Source organism: Ctenopharyngodon idella, chromosome 22 (assembly GCF_019924925.1).
Source record: "Ctenopharyngodon idella isolate HZGC_01 chromosome 22, HZGC01, whole genome shotgun sequence".
Lineage (NCBI taxonomy): Eukaryota > Metazoa > Chordata > Actinopteri > Cypriniformes > Xenocyprididae > Ctenopharyngodon > Ctenopharyngodon idella.
In genome coordinates, this window is record NC_067241.1 from 14,015,001 (window position 1) to 14,031,188 (window position 16,188).

Sequence of the window (16,188 nt, forward strand, 5' to 3'; positions counted from 1 at the left end):
TAATAAATACTGCAATATTCCATTAAAAATACATGTTGACCATTATGATTTCATGGCAGCAATTAGCAGTGTTGAGTCTCAAAAAATATATTGGTTAAAAAATACTGTAAAGAGAGGCTGGAATACTGAATTGACCTGTCAATTTTATCATTTAGATTTTAAAAAGTGCATGCAAATGAAAATTTTTTTCTAAATTAAAAATGCTGAATGGAACTTTTTGTTGGCTTTTTGAGTATTTTTTTTTTTTTTTTAAAGTTGCCTTTTTAAATGATAAATTCTACAAATAAAATATCAAATATTTATTGTTTTTATTATAACTTCCCTCTCCACAGCACGCTCCAGACACTCTAGGTGAAGACGGCTTTTTTGACCTTCTAAGCCGCTTCCAAGGCAGCCGTATGGATGATCAAAGGTGCTCATTAGAGGACGGCATAAGCCGTGTTCCCGCCCCTTCCTCTCCCCGTGAAACCCCACCTGTAGCCTTGAGGAAACGTGAGTCGCCCCTTCCTCCCTGACTGTACTCACCTGTGCAAACTATACTTGTACTATATGAAGGTGCAATAACATTACTTAAGGTGCATTCACACTGAAAGCAATGTAAAGCAGCAAAGCCTAAAGAAAATCATTCATTTTAAGTGGGAGTGATTTGAGATGGCATGATGTACAGAAACAATGTGCGCAGAAATTACATTTATACAAAACTTTATGCACCTAATAGAGTTTCAGTGTGAACACACCTTTACTGTGTAACAATTATAGCAGTGTATACAGCGACAAGCAATTGGTTTGTCCACATTGATCACTAAACTACTGTGTCACATGAGAAAATCGCAGCCAATACTTGATGTTTAATGTACAGATTAATGGAAGAGATTGCTTGTCACTTTTGCGTGTCATGCCTGGTTAGGACATGGTGTTAACCTTTAAAAATGTCTCAAGATATCATGATTAAAAAAGTGTAAAATGCATTTTTAAGTAATCTTAAAAATACATATGCACACTACCATTCAAAAGTTTGTGGTTGGGAAGATTTTATGTAATGTTTTTGAAAGAAGTCTCTTCTGCTCAACAAGGCTGCATTTATTTGATCAAAAATACAGTAAAAACAGAAATATTGTGAAATATTATTACAATTTAAAATAACTGTTTTCTATTTGAATAAAATATAATTTATTCCTATGATGAAAGCTAAATTTTCAGCATCATTACTCCAGTCTTCAGTGTCACATGATCCTATAGAAATCATTCTAATATGCTGATTTGATGCTCAATAAACATTTTTGTGGAAACTGTGATGCATTTTTTTTTTTTTTTCAGGAATCATTGATGAATATAAAGTTCAAAAGAACAGCTTTATTTGAAATAGAAATTTGTTGTAACATTATAAATGCTTTTACTGTCACTTTTGATCAATTTTAGTGTGTCCTTGCTGAATAAAAAAGTCTTACTGACCCCAAACTTTTGAACAATAGTGTATTATAAGAAAAGTATTTCTATAGCAGTATTTAAGTGACTACTGTTTTTAACCTTCAGCTATTTCCGCACCCGAAGCGGAGGCCTTGGCACAGCCCGGCCATTTTCTAGACCTGCTGGCCAGCTCGCAGAGCCGTCGGCTGGACGAGCAGCGGGCCAGTGTGAGCAGTCTTCCGGGTTTCCGGCTGGACCAGCGCCACAGCCAGGATGTTCTCAGCAAACTCATGGCCACGGCCGATAGCAAAGAACCGGATGAAGACTTCTTCGACATGCTGATTAAGTGCCAGGTTAATGTTGTTTATTATTATGCTGCATCATTAAAGAGGCCATATTATGCCCTTTTACAAAGTCTTGATTTTGTTTTTTGGCTCTACTGGAATAGGTTTCATGCTTTGAATGTTCAAAATTTTTCACACATTTTCCATTGTTGCAGCTCATCTCTTCCCAGTCTGTCAGTAAGGCTCTGTTTAGTTCCTGGCTGTGTATGAAATCGCCCACTATACCCTCATTCCATATTCCCTACATTAGTCCGCTAATATAGTTCACTTGAAGGAGTGAATGAAAACAAGAGAGTGAATTCGGACACTGAGTGCTGCTGCTTTTGCATAGTTTGTGCTTGCTGTTTAATAATCATTTGAAACTGAGCAAACTGGCAGCTCTAGTAGTAATGAAAAGATTTATCTTGATCTCTGTCATGAAAACTATGTATAAACCTTAATTAATAAATTTAATAATCAATTAAAAATGAATTTATACCTGTATGAAATTACGCTGTAGCCACATTGAACCAGCAGTTTGGAAAAAGGATGGATGATTCAGCTGCGGGCGCCATCTTCTGGTGAGACACGGGAATTAATTCGGCACAACCTCACAGTGCATTATGAGACCGTTGAGTGTACATTAGTTGTACACTTGTTATTGCGGTGCTTTGTGGGATTGAATGAGTGCACTCAATAATGTCCACTATGGTTTCGGACACCACTACAAATGGCTGTCCCCTCAAATAGTGTCCCTATTTAAACTATACCTACCTTTTGACTCTCCTTGCTATAGTTTTGGAGTTATGAGTTTTTACTTTTGTGCATGTCACTCAGGAAAAAAAACTCTTCAGGTCTTAAAGGGTTAAAGAATGTTGGAAATGTAAAAAAGCATAATAGATCCTCTTTAAATATTATATTTCACATCCTTTTGTAAGGTATGTTCAGTGTCTGTTTTTGTCGTACACAGGGATCCAGACTGGATGATCAGAGGTGTGCTCCTCCTCCACCCCCCACCAGAGGCCCCACAGTCCCAGACGACGACTTCTTCAGCCTCATCGTTCGCTCCCAGGCCAAACGAATAGATGAGCAGCGAGTCATATTACCATCAGACACAAGACAGACCCCTTCAGACCAATCCTGACTGATCGGCTCTTTATGAAGCGAGTGTACTGTTTTAGGACCTTGTAACCTCACTGAAGTCTTACTCCTGAATCAATGCCTTGTTGACAATCAGACCCTACAAGATGTTTTCCCTTCTCACTTAACATGAAGATTTTTGCACGAGGAGATGCACAAAGTTCTACAACCGTGATCTGAACTGGATTCAGATGTGTTTGTGCAGAACAGATGCTTATTCAGAATCAGACCAAGACCGCAGTCTCTCTCTCAGGGATTCAGTACAATGCACTGAATGCTTTCATTCACCTGGATAACTGGATGGACTTAATCAGCTGTTACTGGATGGTAGATTCAGATTTCAGACCATTTTATATATATATGTATATTTTAACACTAAACTTAGTATCAGTTCTGTTTTCTTTTGATTATTTGACTTGAAATGTGTTTTATATTATCTTTTAATACAAGTGAAGCAATGCTCTATATCAATGTTTTTGAGGTTTTAGAAACCAGTGATGACAAGCAGTCTGCAAAAGTCTGGATTTCTGTGAATATAAAAGTTTCTGGAAAGGATTTAAGAATGTATTATTAATTTTAAATGACAAGAGGAATAAAGCCTCATTTTCATAGATACATCACATCAGACACAGTTTAGTATGCTGGGAATATTTTATTTGATGCTGAAGCTACACAGGACAGAGTAACCATCACCATGAAACAATTATTTGAAAGCAATTAAACGATGAAAAAAAAACTGAAAAGGAAAAATAAACTTGATTATGATCAATGATTATTCAGTATAACATTTGTAATCTCTCAAACCAGGTAAAGCCCACAAATGCCATCTCCCAAAATACTACTTAACAAGAGAGGAAAATATCATTAAGATGTCTGGCATAAAGCCTCCTGGATCATGATTAGTTTAAGGTTTACAGCTTGTAGGTAAAGTGAAACTAATAGATGCTATTTAATTCTGCAAATCAATTCAGTGTGAGCGCTTTCTGTTCAGTGGAGCCTTGACGTTTCTTCTCGTTTGGTTATTTGATTGGTTTAACAGTGCTGTTTGACCGCAATGTTGGCGAATCCATGCACCTGAGTGAGCTGAGGACAGTCGAATGAGGCCAGAAGTTTGTGTGGGCCGTGACACTTGGGAATAAATTTCTCCGTCAGGCACACGGTGGCATGTCCTGCAATGTCACTGAGGAAGAAAAGAAGAAGAATATTTAATATTACTATAATTTATGTTTTTTTTTAATTTATTTTTTTAGATTAAATATTTACAAACTGTATTGTGACACATATTATATTACTATAATTTATATATTTAAATTTTATTATAACATAAATAGTAACAAACTGTAGATAAATGTATTATTATTTAATATTACTATAATTTATGTATTTATATTTTAAATCTTTAAATTAAATCTGTATAGCAACATTATTTGAGTAATTTTCACATTATCAGTGAATAATGTGAATAATCAGTTGAAATGGAAAAGTATTTAAATGAGTAATTAATAAAAAATATTGTAGTATCTTACCCATAGTTAACAATTCTGGGATGCTGCAGTCCAAGTCCCACAAAGCGGAAAACAGGGTTCTTTAGGACACAAGGCAGTGGATTCTGGAAGGTGATTTTGACTGGCACTTCTTGACCCAGGACAGCATCACAAACAGGCTGAGAAAAACCACATACAAGACACAATTTAGCACTGAACTATTTCAACTGATCACCAGAATAAGTTGAATGCTTTAAACTCACAGCGATGGCTAGATCTGGAGTGCGCAGTCTGAAGCTGTACTGGGTGGCCAGAATCTGCTTAGTCTGAGCGACGTGTCCAAAGAGGTTGAGCATCAGTGGGGCGTGATCCACCAGGTGCTCCTTATACTCGTCATAACTCAGGGTCCATTCCAGAGGTCTGCCTGTAGTGGGAAAAGTGATAAATATGGAATGCTTTCATGACAAGTCTCTATTTTAAATAACTAACAGATTGACAGATGGTGTGCTGATTTGCATTTGGTCTCATGTATTACAACTCAAACTGTATAATTTCTCACATTCAGAGGGCTTGAGCTCGATGCATGTCTGGTCTCTCTTCAGGAAGGTCTTCCTGACTCCAGTGTAGTACATGGCTGCTGCATGGCTGTAGAGGGTTACGCTACGAGGTGAGTTGCATTTGTTTTTCAGATTGATGCAAAGCACGGCATCTTTTCCCACACACGGTCCATCACCCTTCACGCTGACTTCACAGACAACATCCTCAGCGCAGGGCAGTGGGTATGTGCATCTCCTGGAGCCGTGACGAAGGGCTGTTTCCAAAGCAGCACAGTTCTCAGATGAACCTGATCAATGGAAGAAGGAGGAGATGTCACAGGTGAGACCATGAATCTTAACCGGATGTTTTAAGAGGCATGCAGGTGGTTTTTACCAAATGGATGTTTGTAGAGGTTTGTGATATCTAGACGTTGATCTGAGCCGATGGCCTTGGTGCTGATGCAGTGACCTACTACATCCTTCTCAACATGGACAACACCAAATGTACCATCAGATCTCCGCTGCCAGTACACTTTATCATTGTTCACCTAGAGACACAGCAGGAGTCATAAGTCATTATGTGAATCTCTGTATGACAGAATGCTTAAATAAAGGAATTAACGCACTTCGGCGAAAAGGAAGGGCACGTCATGCTTCAGGAAGGTCTGTCCACTGCGGATGGCAGCAACAGAGGTGGGGCCGCAGCGGAAGAAGCCCTGGCTGGTCAGCTGAGGAGTGGAATCAACCACCTGCCAACCTCCAAAACCAGATGGCAGGTCTGTACGAGCCATCCAGGCCTCATTCCACACGTGGTAGTTCCTACATGAAGAGAAGACAATCATGCACATTCAGAGGAACTCTTAATAATCACAAATGCGATTGACACTTACCAGATTGAATTATGGTTCATGTGATCAATCAGCTGAAATTTCTCATCCAAATAGACGTCACTTGTCAAACAAACATCAGTGTCGTGAGCAGAACAGAAGTTTGAGACCGGACGAACAGGAACGCCCAAACACCTCAACACTATGAGAGAAAGAGAAGAAGAATAAGTGCATTACATCTACAATCACTTTCTCAACCTTCTTTCCTCCTTGTCCATTCTGCATGAACTCTTACGTGTGTTGGTGACTCCAGCAAAGGCCAAGCTCTGTCCATATTTGACAGGTACTCCTCCACATTTGTGGTACTGTCTCAGGATGGCACTGCTGCCGCACCAGGATGTGGGAGAAGTTCCATCTCCATAGCAGTTAGACCAGTTACCCACCAACACACCACAGTCTTTGTTGGCAATAACCTGTTGAGGAGAGATGATTGAAAATGTTGTGTTTTGTATGCAGCAAGCTTAATGCAGAATAGAGCAAATCAGACAGTTTGTTAGGCTTTTCAACAACAAATCGGAAAGAAAATGAAGACTCACCATGTCAGACACCACTCTGGAAATGTTAATGGGGCTTCTCCATCCTGAGCAAGGGGTGCAACTCTTCTCCAACACATAAAAACATGCAGGCAAGACTCCCTCCTCAAACTAAGAATCAGACAGCAGAGTGAGGAAAAGATATTAAGACAGATTAAAAAAACATGTTATGCAGTGTACAGCAGGGGTCACAAACTATACTGAATCAATTAAACATAATTTAAAAACGTTTGTATTGTGTGATTACATTGATTTAAATCATATTACAAACCTAACGTACACAAAAGAAAGCTAAACTGCTCTAACAGACTAACAGGAATGAATCGAACTCTGAGTCTAATGATCGGTTCTTTTAAAGAATCGAATCACAAGAATCATAGGTTCGTGATTCTTGTCGTTTGCTAGTAAGACGGTTAACCCCATTAGATTCAGACTTAAAGCTCACGACTCAGGTAAGATTCACCTTGTCTACTCTGCTTGTTTAGTGTTGTAATGACAACTGAGATTGTATTTACATTTACAACTTGATTGTATTCCCTGAGAACGGCAGTGCCGTTTAAATATCAGAAACATCACATGCTGACAGATTTAACGGTCAGAAGTTATTTAAACGCATAAGGGCGGGATTTTACACAGCAGTCAAATATGATATCTGTAAATAAAATCATTTCAGTTAAGCGGTCAAAATAAAATTGGAGTAGCGTTAATGTACGCTAATGGCCGTCATCAACGTAATATGATTCCAGTCCGTGGTTTTATTATAGACAAAATCCTGTGGAATATTTTACGCTAATGGTTAATCATAATGGTTACGCTAATGGTTATCATTTTAGAGAACTACCTTGTAACATTAAGGCTAAACCAAAATGTTGAAAGTGATTTGAAGGACGTTTTTTCTCAATATACTCACTGAAATCAATTAGATTGACAGCGGTCTCTGATATGTGGTAAACTCTAGTAATATATGAGACTCTTACTTGACCAAAGTTCCATGTTCTGCAGCCAATCTGCTGTTTAGTTCCATAGTAGATTCTGCCCATGTCATTCAGCACATACTCAACTCTCTCCGCCTCGTCACTCAGGTACACACAGTCATCTGAGAACAGAAAAAATTGAACTTGAAGCTTCACAAAGTCTTAATGGTGCTTTCTTTCTTTCGCATTCAATTAAACCTTCATATATTCAGGTTTTGTATGTTATTTTAAAGTGTATTGAAACACGTACCTTTACACCAGGGGTTGAACAGCATGTAAATGTCATTGTCAGGAACATATGGTAGAGTGAATCTTCCTCCTTGACAGTGAGTCACGACACTGAGTTGGTATCGTCCAACACAAGCAGTCGGAAGTGAGTGCACAGACAGTTTGATTCGGTTTTGACACTTTTCGACAATCTTTGCCCCCCAGCAGTCTTTCTTGAATTCTTCCACAATTGGAACGATCACATAAGTTCCATCCCGGATGGATGGGACATGACCTGTAAGACACACAGAAGAACAAGAGATTCCAGTGATGGTATAAATGCATGTTCCTCCTCTACATATACTGTATCTGCATGTCCTCTATGATCATGTACATATGGGTCATGCAGTAACCAACCTAGTTTCAGCTCCAGGTGAAGTTTGTCACAACTGGGATTGAAGGGACGGCACAGATCAACCCACATATTGAAATACTGTCCTCTGCGGACGATGAGGTGATCATCAGGGAAACAATGTGTGTGATGCTCCTTACGATTCGGTCCAGTCCTGCACTTGAGTAGATCGACTTTAGTCACCCGGAGGAGAGCTTCTGTGAAAACGACAAAGCAGAAGACAGGTCATACAGTATCAAACAGATCATTTATTGAGTTATAAAAATAACACATTTCCCATCATGCATTGCAGGACAAAGAACTACGACTCTTACCATCACTACCACAGCTTTGTTTGATAGTGCAATCATCCATGTACTCCTTGATGACAACTTCCTTAGTCTCATAATCACGGCATGGAGCGACAACGCTGCAAGGATTGGTGTATGGAGTAGCGCAAGGGTTAACACAAGGGTTAACGCAAGGGTTGACGCATGGGTAAGGATAAGGGACAGAGCAAGGGGTTGCACAAGGGTTTACATAAGTTTTAGCGCAAGGGCTGGCACAAGGGTTAACATTAAGCTTGACACAAGTGTTTGCGCAAGGGCTCACACAAGGGTTAATGTAAGGATAAACCGGTGTGTAGCATGTTTTTCTCCTGCAGTGGTCCGCCTGCAGTTTAATGGCTGGGAAACGGCCGACGGTGCAGAGGTTTTTGTATGGGTTGTATACAAAAGGCATGCTGGGAAAAGAAGAGAGATACATGATCAGTAATTGGTCATTAGATGGTTAATAATTCATAAATAAGGTCTCTTGCATGGTTTTGTTCTTAGAAATGAGATCTGTTCATTAGGCTGTTTTCACAATTATCAGATCAATATTTTTAACTTCCTTTTGTGATCATACCAGAAAAGAAAAGACTTAAAAAATATAAATCTGCTAAAGGTGTTGTTGGGTTTTTAACCAACTCTTGATTAAAAACAGCCTATAAGTCTAGATAGCCAAAATCAGCAACATATCTGTGCACAATAAAGCCATATAATAAGTTTCAAACAATGTCTGAGATGATTACTTACATGTTTCAGTGGTTGTCCGTTCAAGAGTAACTGAACCGAGAACTTGATTTACTGAAGCAAGTGAACAGTAAGTCCTGCTATAACCAGCTCGTTGATCGTACTGTTGTTTGTCTCCACAGTAGACGGGATTTTTATAGTTCATCTCCATCTCCACCCCATCCACTGCTCAAAGCAAAAGAGTGAAGAATTGTGCTCTCAAGAAAGGGATCAAAGGCTTTTGAATCACACGTTAATTTTAATGGTTTCTTTTAGAGAATTAATGGGACAAATTAACATCTTACTTTAATTGTTCTGAACTTTTCACTAAGCAGAGTCATTTTACTGTTAGTTTCCTGACAGAGCGGGTCTAAGACATTTACATTAGTCATAAAACTGATGAATTTACTTTATTTATTCCTATATCTTAACGTTAAAACAAACATTCTGTAAGCATGTCTGCATATTTCGTACTTATTGTTTGTTAATCTTGTTACATTGTTTAAGAGAGCAATGAGTAGGACAATGATTTTTGCATTTTATGCAGTGCCGCGATTGGTCCGAGAGCCGTATAATAAAATAATTTCTTTTACATACAATTAAAGGAATGAAGCTCCCTTCAACAAAGAGATTAGATAAGGAATTTTAAGGCAAAATTAGCTCTGACACATACAATAATATTGCATTATTAGGCTTTATTAAGTTAAATTGTAGTACAGTTAATTGTCCGTTACTCTTATATTTATCTCTGATGATTGTCAGAACAAGGACAACTCTTTGATGTTCGACTTTAAGCGAGTTATTAAATAGAACGATTCATAAAATTGGAAATAGGAGAAATTATGAGAATGAAAATTCACAAGCAAGAGAATCTATAAACAAATATGCTGTTTAATTTCCATGTTTTATTATTTTTTTCCCTCCTTTTTACGGACAGAGGGAAAAATGTGGCTCCAGACCCCATGAATATGATGGGTGCATCGAGAAAGGAAGAGATGTCTCTTACTTGACAAGTGGATGTAAGGAATCTGGTGTCATAACTTCAAATCAGTATTTACCCTAATATTTCTGAACTGTTACAGAAGATATGTCATGAATTTTGTCCTTTTCTGAGACAACCGAAACATTGTATAATAAGTTCACCATCCCCAACCTGAAGCTCATGCTCCACCCAGAAGGAGTATGAGAAAATAAACAGCCTTTAATGAGACCAATTAAGTTAAAATGACCTAAAAACACCCATACCTGAGCAATTCAGCAAATTATTACTAGAAAAATGACTCTACAAGGGCTTTAGCAAATTGATATGACTATAATCTATCTAGTAATTCTGGTCAGACTGGACAGAAAACAATAAAATGGCCGGTATTCATTGTTTCTTCTATCTGTCATTTTATCTAACATCAATGTGTCTGTCTATTTATCAGTCCATCCAAAGGTTTTATGGTTTATAGTCACTAGCACTTAAAAAATGTCCTCGCTTAAAATGATTTTAGTTCTTTTCCCTGACAATAATGTTAGCAATAAAAGCACATGAGTAAATTGAGTAAAGTCAAGTGATTCGACTTCAAGTGGCATTTCGAAAATAAATGTCAGGCTCACTGTGGTCAGGCTTGAAATGTCACTAAAAAACAGTGAGAAAGAATGAGATAATTATTGTATAACCACTAAAATTACACGGCAACACATAAAGCATCTCAATGTAGTTCAATCAGTGAAATGAATGTAAAATGGGGAGGTGTGGCACAGTAGAGGAAGAAAAGTTGCTGGTCAAAACTCTCACGGAGCGCTTAATGAGCTTCAACACTGTACTTTTGAAAAACGGTTGCTCTGAAAGCATTGTCTTCATTGTATAATCTCCTAAATGACTCTATTTTGTACTATAATAGCAGACAATTATTATAATGCTTTAGTCAGTCGTACCCATAATTAATTGTTCTACCAAGCTGCAGTCACAGTCCATCAACACTGAACATCCATGACAGCTGGAAACACACAGAACAGTGTTGATGGTCACTGGATTTGTGCTGGACAGCCAGAACACGCATTTGGAAAGGTTCAGACATTTTCTCCTCTCCTTTCTACTTTGCTACATCACAGAAACGAGGAGACTTTTCATGCTATGATATGGTGTCATTCTGAATCATTTCTTAAGAGGTTGAAATCTCTTAAGCACTTAATTCCACACAATAATTAAGTACATTTTCAAATGTCCACTCTTGCACTTTTAGGCTTCATTAGTGCAGTGACATCATATTATAGCATCACTGTTGGCTGACGCATCAGTCTCTTTCAGCTTATTTCATACGTTCATCTGCTCTGTTTGGTGCAGTTTTTACCTCCTCTCTGCAGTCAGTTTTACTGTAGTATTAGGAAGGTTGCTTTTGGATGCACCTTAGAATCTTAGGCATGCACTGGTGCATTTTTCCTAATATACTGCTACAGTTGAAAGTAATACAATATTAATTGACCAGCATTGGATTTTTAACTGTGGACTTTTGTTTCTGTGCTTCATCTCTTCTAATCTATCACTAAATTAAAGGCATAGCAATATAATACGGCAAAGTTTTAACCCTTCAAGAACACTCTTAAAGAGCTTTCCCTTTAGATAGCTGCATGCGTAAGAACTGTGTGCATTCATGCATTAAGTTCATTATTTTGCGCAACCTTTGCTAATGTTATTTCAGATCTATATTATGCTTGTTCATTTATCTATTTTCTGTTTGCACTCATTTTCATATTGTGTCCTACATCATACCTTAAAGTTTAGATGCGTAGAGTATGTTAAAGAAAAATGTTAAAATGAGTCTGTAAGAGATAGAATACAGTGCGTTCAATGGATTGTACTGTTGTTTAACAACAATCTGATTGTTCAGCTGAAGAAATGTCTTTCTGAATAAAAAAATTTCAGTAGACAAAAAGTAGCGAAAATTACGTGATCTAGGACCTTTATACAGTGTGTGCCATTGCGAAGACATTTTCGCCTGTTTTGTCCTTCAAAGTTGATGTATTTGGTAAGAAATAACACGATACAAAACAGCATTGTTACATAATATTTTCTAATCAGCATTTTAAACTCGCATGGAAGCCTGGCTTCTCTATATGATGATTAGGCGAGCCCTCAAGTGGGAAGGACTTTGCAACAAATGGTCAATAATTGACATCAGTTAAAATAAAAAAAACTCCACTCAGAGACAGACACAAATGTTAAGTCTTTTGCAACATGAAAAGCCAGTAACGCCTTGAGTTTGGTGTCCATATTCATTATCTTGCGTAATTGGCATTAAAAAAATATTGTTAAAAAAAAAAAAAATTGCATTTTAATGGTAGTTTGAGAAGCAGCATTTTGTAGCAACATTGTACTTGGTGGTTTTACTGTGCAACAGTATTAACCAGACTGCAATCTCTGAGAGAATAAACAAATATTTGTTCATGATTTAAATGCAGTATCTGTCACTAAGTTTTAATCTTAAGGCTTTTCATCTGACCAATGTAAATTAAGAAAAAAGTAGGTAAGTAGGTGTCACTTATGGTACTGTACAGGGCGAATACAAGTAGATCACTTAATCTCAATAATTACAGCATGTGTAGATTCTTTCATTACTAAAAAGCAGCATTAAGTTTATCCTAAACTAGTATGACATGACATTTAATGTGGCTATTTGGATCATATGCCACTGACAAAACATTACCTGTATTCACTTTGTATGTGAAAATACATAATGTAATTATCTGCTTAGTCTGAGACTTCTAAATGACAGCTCAGAACCAGAGCAATTATACTAGTGTTCATTTATAGTATAATGTACATTTGACTCATTAATTTTTGTAAAAGAAGGATTTTTAAAAAAAAAAAAAAACCTTTGTGACTCACCATGAAGAAAAAAATTTCACACACTATGGGCAGTTCGGGTGGAGAGGAGGTCGTTATATACCGGTGTGCAGCAGAGAAAAACTTTTGGAGCAACAGTAGTTCATCCCAGCAACACTTACTTCACATGCTTTTTTATTATAAGCTGTCAAAAAACAACAATTATTCTGATTACTCTTTAAATAAAGATACAAGTCACATTCAGGGACAAGGACTACTAACATGTAAGTATCCACACATTCATTATTTTAAGATTGTGACCTGATTTTTAGTATAATCATTGCATTTAGAAAACTGGCATGTGTATTTTATCAGGTAAAAAAAATAATATATAAAATATGTTTAAAATATTCTCAGAATAGATTGCCATTTTCTAAAAAATAAAGCAACAATTTATTTTGAATAATTAACCATCTAAGATGACAGCTTTGTTTTACAATTTGTCCATTCTCTCTCTCACTTTCGAAGCTTAAAGTATGTCTTGTGAAAATATTTGCACTGGAACCAAACTGGAGCTGGAAGAGCGTAAAGGGAAATGCAGCCAGTCAGTTTGCAATATCAGCCAGTGCAGTGATTCCAAAGGCATACAAGCATGTGGAAGTGATGGTAAACGCTGTAAACTCTTCTGACTGCACTGCGTAGTGGGAATCACATTTCTAATTTTAAGGTCTGATCTTTAATTGTTTTCTGCTCTTGCTTGTTCTCAGATGCAGTGCTGCAGGTGTGCTCTATTGACCTCCTTAAAGGCAGAAAAGAACAAAATCGACTGGAGCATCACACAAATTATTATCAGAGTGATCACCTCATCATCCGTAGAGGACAATGCTTCCAGATGTGGGTCGAGCTGACACGAGCTTTTGTTCCAAAAAGAGACAAACTTCATCTGGAGCTGATACTTGGTCAGTTATAGCCTTCTTTAACAATGACATGACAAAAGGTTTTTCTACCTTTACTGGAATCTCTTGTTCTTCTGTGTGTCTTACAGGTCATGTCCCATCCGTCCGGGATGGCACTTATGTGATCGTTCCGATAGTGGAAGAATTCAAGAAAGACTGCTGGGGGGCAAAGATTGTCGAAAAGTGTCAAAAACGAATCAAACTGCGTGTGCACTCACTTCCAACTGCTTGTGTTGGACGATACCAACTCAGTGTCGTGACTCACTGTCAAGGAGGAAGATTCACTCTACCATATGTTCCTGACAATGACATTTACATGCTGTTCAACCCCTGGTGTAAAGGTATGTGTTTTATTACACATACGAAACTAAAACACACATATGCTGACAAGCTTTTAAGCGGAGTTCAGTTAAAATTAAACTCTCTCTTGTCACTTATCAGATGACTGTGTGTTTCTGGATGACGACTCGGAGAGAGTTGAGTATGTGCTGAATGACATGGGCAGAATCTACTATGGAACTAAACAGCAGATTGGCTGCAGAACATGGAACTTTGGTCAAGTAAGAGTCAAACTTTCATTCATTTACAGTATTACAAAACTCAAGCCTGAGATTTTGCAAACTATAACCAGAAGGGTAACTGGCTGAAATGGTAATGTTTCTTAATCTCTCATTTTTTCCCTCTCTGATCTGTGATTCTTAGTTTGAGGAGGGAGTCTTGCCTGCATGTTTTTATGTGTTGGAGAAGAGTTGCACCCCTTGCTCAGGATGGAGAAGCCCCATTAACATTTCCAGAGTGGTGTCTGACATGGTGAGTCTTCATTTTCTTTCCGATTTGTTGTTGAAAAGCCTAACAAACTGTCTGATTTGCTCTATTCTGCATTAAGCTTGCTGCATACAAAACACAACATTTTCAATCATCTCTCCTCAACAGGTTATTGCCAACAAAGACTGTGGTGTGTTGGTGAGTAACTGGTCTAACTGCTATGGAGATGGAACTTCTCCCACATCCTGGTGCGGCAGCAGTGCCATCCTGAAAGAGTACCACAAATGTGGAGGAGTACCTGTCAAATATGGACAGAGCTTGGCCTTTGCTGGAGTCACCAACACACGTAAGAGTTCATGCAGAATGGACAAGGAGGAAAAACAGGTTTGAGAAAGTGATTGTAGACTTATTCTTCTTCTCTTTCTCTCACAGTGTTGAGATGTTTGGGCATTCCCACTCGTCCGGTCTCAAACTTCTGTTCTGCTCATGACACTGATGTTTGTTTGACAAGTGACGTCTATTTGGATGAGAAATTTCAGCTGATTGATCACATGAACCATAATTCAATCTGGTAAGTGTCAATCGCATTTGTGATTACTAAGAGTTCCTCTGAATGTGCATGATTGTCTTCTCTTCGTGTAGGAACTACCACGTGTGGAATGAGGCCTGGATGGCTCGTCCAGACCTGCCTTCTGGTTTTGGAGGTTGGCAGGTGGTTGATTCCACTCCTCAGCTGACCAGCCAGGGCTTCTTCCGCTGCGGCCCCACCTCTGTTGCTGCCATCCGCAGTGGACAGACCTTCCTGAAGCATGATGTGCCCTTCCTTTTCGCAGAAGTGCGTTAATTCCTTAATATTCCATTAGATTGTTTAAATGGTCCTCTCTCTCTCACACATAAATGAAACATATGATATATTACTAATGTTTATCATGCTCTAGGTGAACAATGATAGAGTGTACTGGCAGCGAGATGTGATGGCACCTTTGGTGTTGTCCATGTTGAGAAAAACGCAGTAGGTCACTGCATCAGCACCAAGGCCGTTGGCTCAGACAAACGCTTTGATATCACGCACCTCTACAAACATCCAAAAGGTGAAAACACACATCTCAGTATAGTAACAGTCACACTAGGGAAATGTCTTGAAGTTAAATGTCAACTTTATTAACATTTATCAGGTACGGAGGAAGAGCGTACTGCTATAGAAACAGCGATTCGCCATGGCTGCAAGCGGTGTACATGCCCATTGCCCTGCGCAGAAGATGTGACCGTTAAAGTCACCATGCATGGGGAAGGACCATGTGTAGGCAAGGATGCTTTGCTTTCCATCATTTTGCAGAATAAATGCAACTCGCCTCGTACCATCACCCTCTACAGACAAGTGGCAACCACATTCTACACCGGAGTCCATAATTCCTTAGTGAGGAAGAGCCAAGTGAGCATTGAGCTGAAGGCTTCTGAGGGTGAGTAAAGATAAAAGCTTGAAATCAACTCATACATTTAAAAACATCTTTTTCTCTCTTACGCTAGTGTGGATGGAAACAACGTTTAGTGTGAGGTCTTAAAACAAAAACGTTGTTTTTAAATGTATCCAGATTGATGTAGCATGCAACTGTTTTAAAAGGAGACTTGTTTATCTCTTTTCATTCTATAGTCCAGACTCTACCGTGGACTCTGCGATATGATGAGTATAAGAACCACCTAGTGGATCAGGCGGCCTTGATG

General features: G+C 38.3%; 3 protein-coding genes across 5 annotated transcripts in view; 2 read left to right on the forward strand and 1 right to left on the reverse strand.

Moving 5' to 3' along the window:
- The window catches only part of gpsm2l (G protein signaling modulator 2, like), a 23,697-nt gene extending 20,052 nt beyond the window's left edge, over nucleotides 1-3,645 (forward strand). For 2 of the 3 annotated variants that reach the window (XM_051880608.1, XM_051880606.1), the window contains exons 12-14: nucleotides 333-492; nucleotides 1,534-1,760; nucleotides 2,701-3,645. In XM_051880608.1, coding sequence (XP_051736568.1) covers nucleotides 333-492; nucleotides 1,534-1,760; nucleotides 2,701-2,874 — 561 coding nt within the window. In that variant the 3' untranslated portion in view covers nucleotides 2,875-3,645. The remainder of the gene's footprint in view (nucleotides 1-332; nucleotides 493-1,533; nucleotides 1,761-2,700) is intronic. The other variant, XM_051880607.1, reaches the window with a different exon arrangement.
- Nucleotides 3,646-3,783: 138 nt separating this feature from the next.
- On the reverse strand, nucleotides 3,784-8,737 carry LOC127505213 (protein-glutamine gamma-glutamyltransferase K-like). Its single transcript, XM_051880609.1, has 13 exons — nucleotides 8,218-8,737; nucleotides 7,909-8,100; nucleotides 7,535-7,786; nucleotides 7,288-7,406; nucleotides 6,314-6,421; nucleotides 6,013-6,190; nucleotides 5,781-5,919; nucleotides 5,517-5,709; nucleotides 5,285-5,438; nucleotides 4,914-5,198; nucleotides 4,618-4,778; nucleotides 4,397-4,533; nucleotides 3,784-4,050 (listed from the first exon to the last, which is right to left on the reverse strand). Exons 1-13 carry the CDS (start codon nucleotides 8,645-8,647, stop codon nucleotides 3,903-3,905), a joined length of 2,496 nt encoding a protein of 831 aa, XP_051736569.1. The 5' UTR covers nucleotides 8,648-8,737; the 3' UTR covers nucleotides 3,784-3,902.
- A 5,145-nt stretch (nucleotides 8,738-13,882) lies between these two features.
- Nucleotides 13,883-15,601, forward strand: LOC127504948 (protein-glutamine gamma-glutamyltransferase K-like). Its single transcript, XM_051880119.1, has 7 exons — nucleotides 13,883-14,042; nucleotides 14,143-14,261; nucleotides 14,404-14,511; nucleotides 14,635-14,812; nucleotides 14,899-15,037; nucleotides 15,109-15,301; nucleotides 15,405-15,601. Exons 1-7 carry the CDS (start codon nucleotides 14,018-14,020, stop codon nucleotides 15,480-15,482), a joined length of 840 nt encoding a protein of 279 aa, XP_051736079.1. The 5' UTR covers nucleotides 13,883-14,017; the 3' UTR covers nucleotides 15,483-15,601.
- The last annotated feature ends 587 nt before the right edge of the window (nucleotides 15,602-16,188 follow it).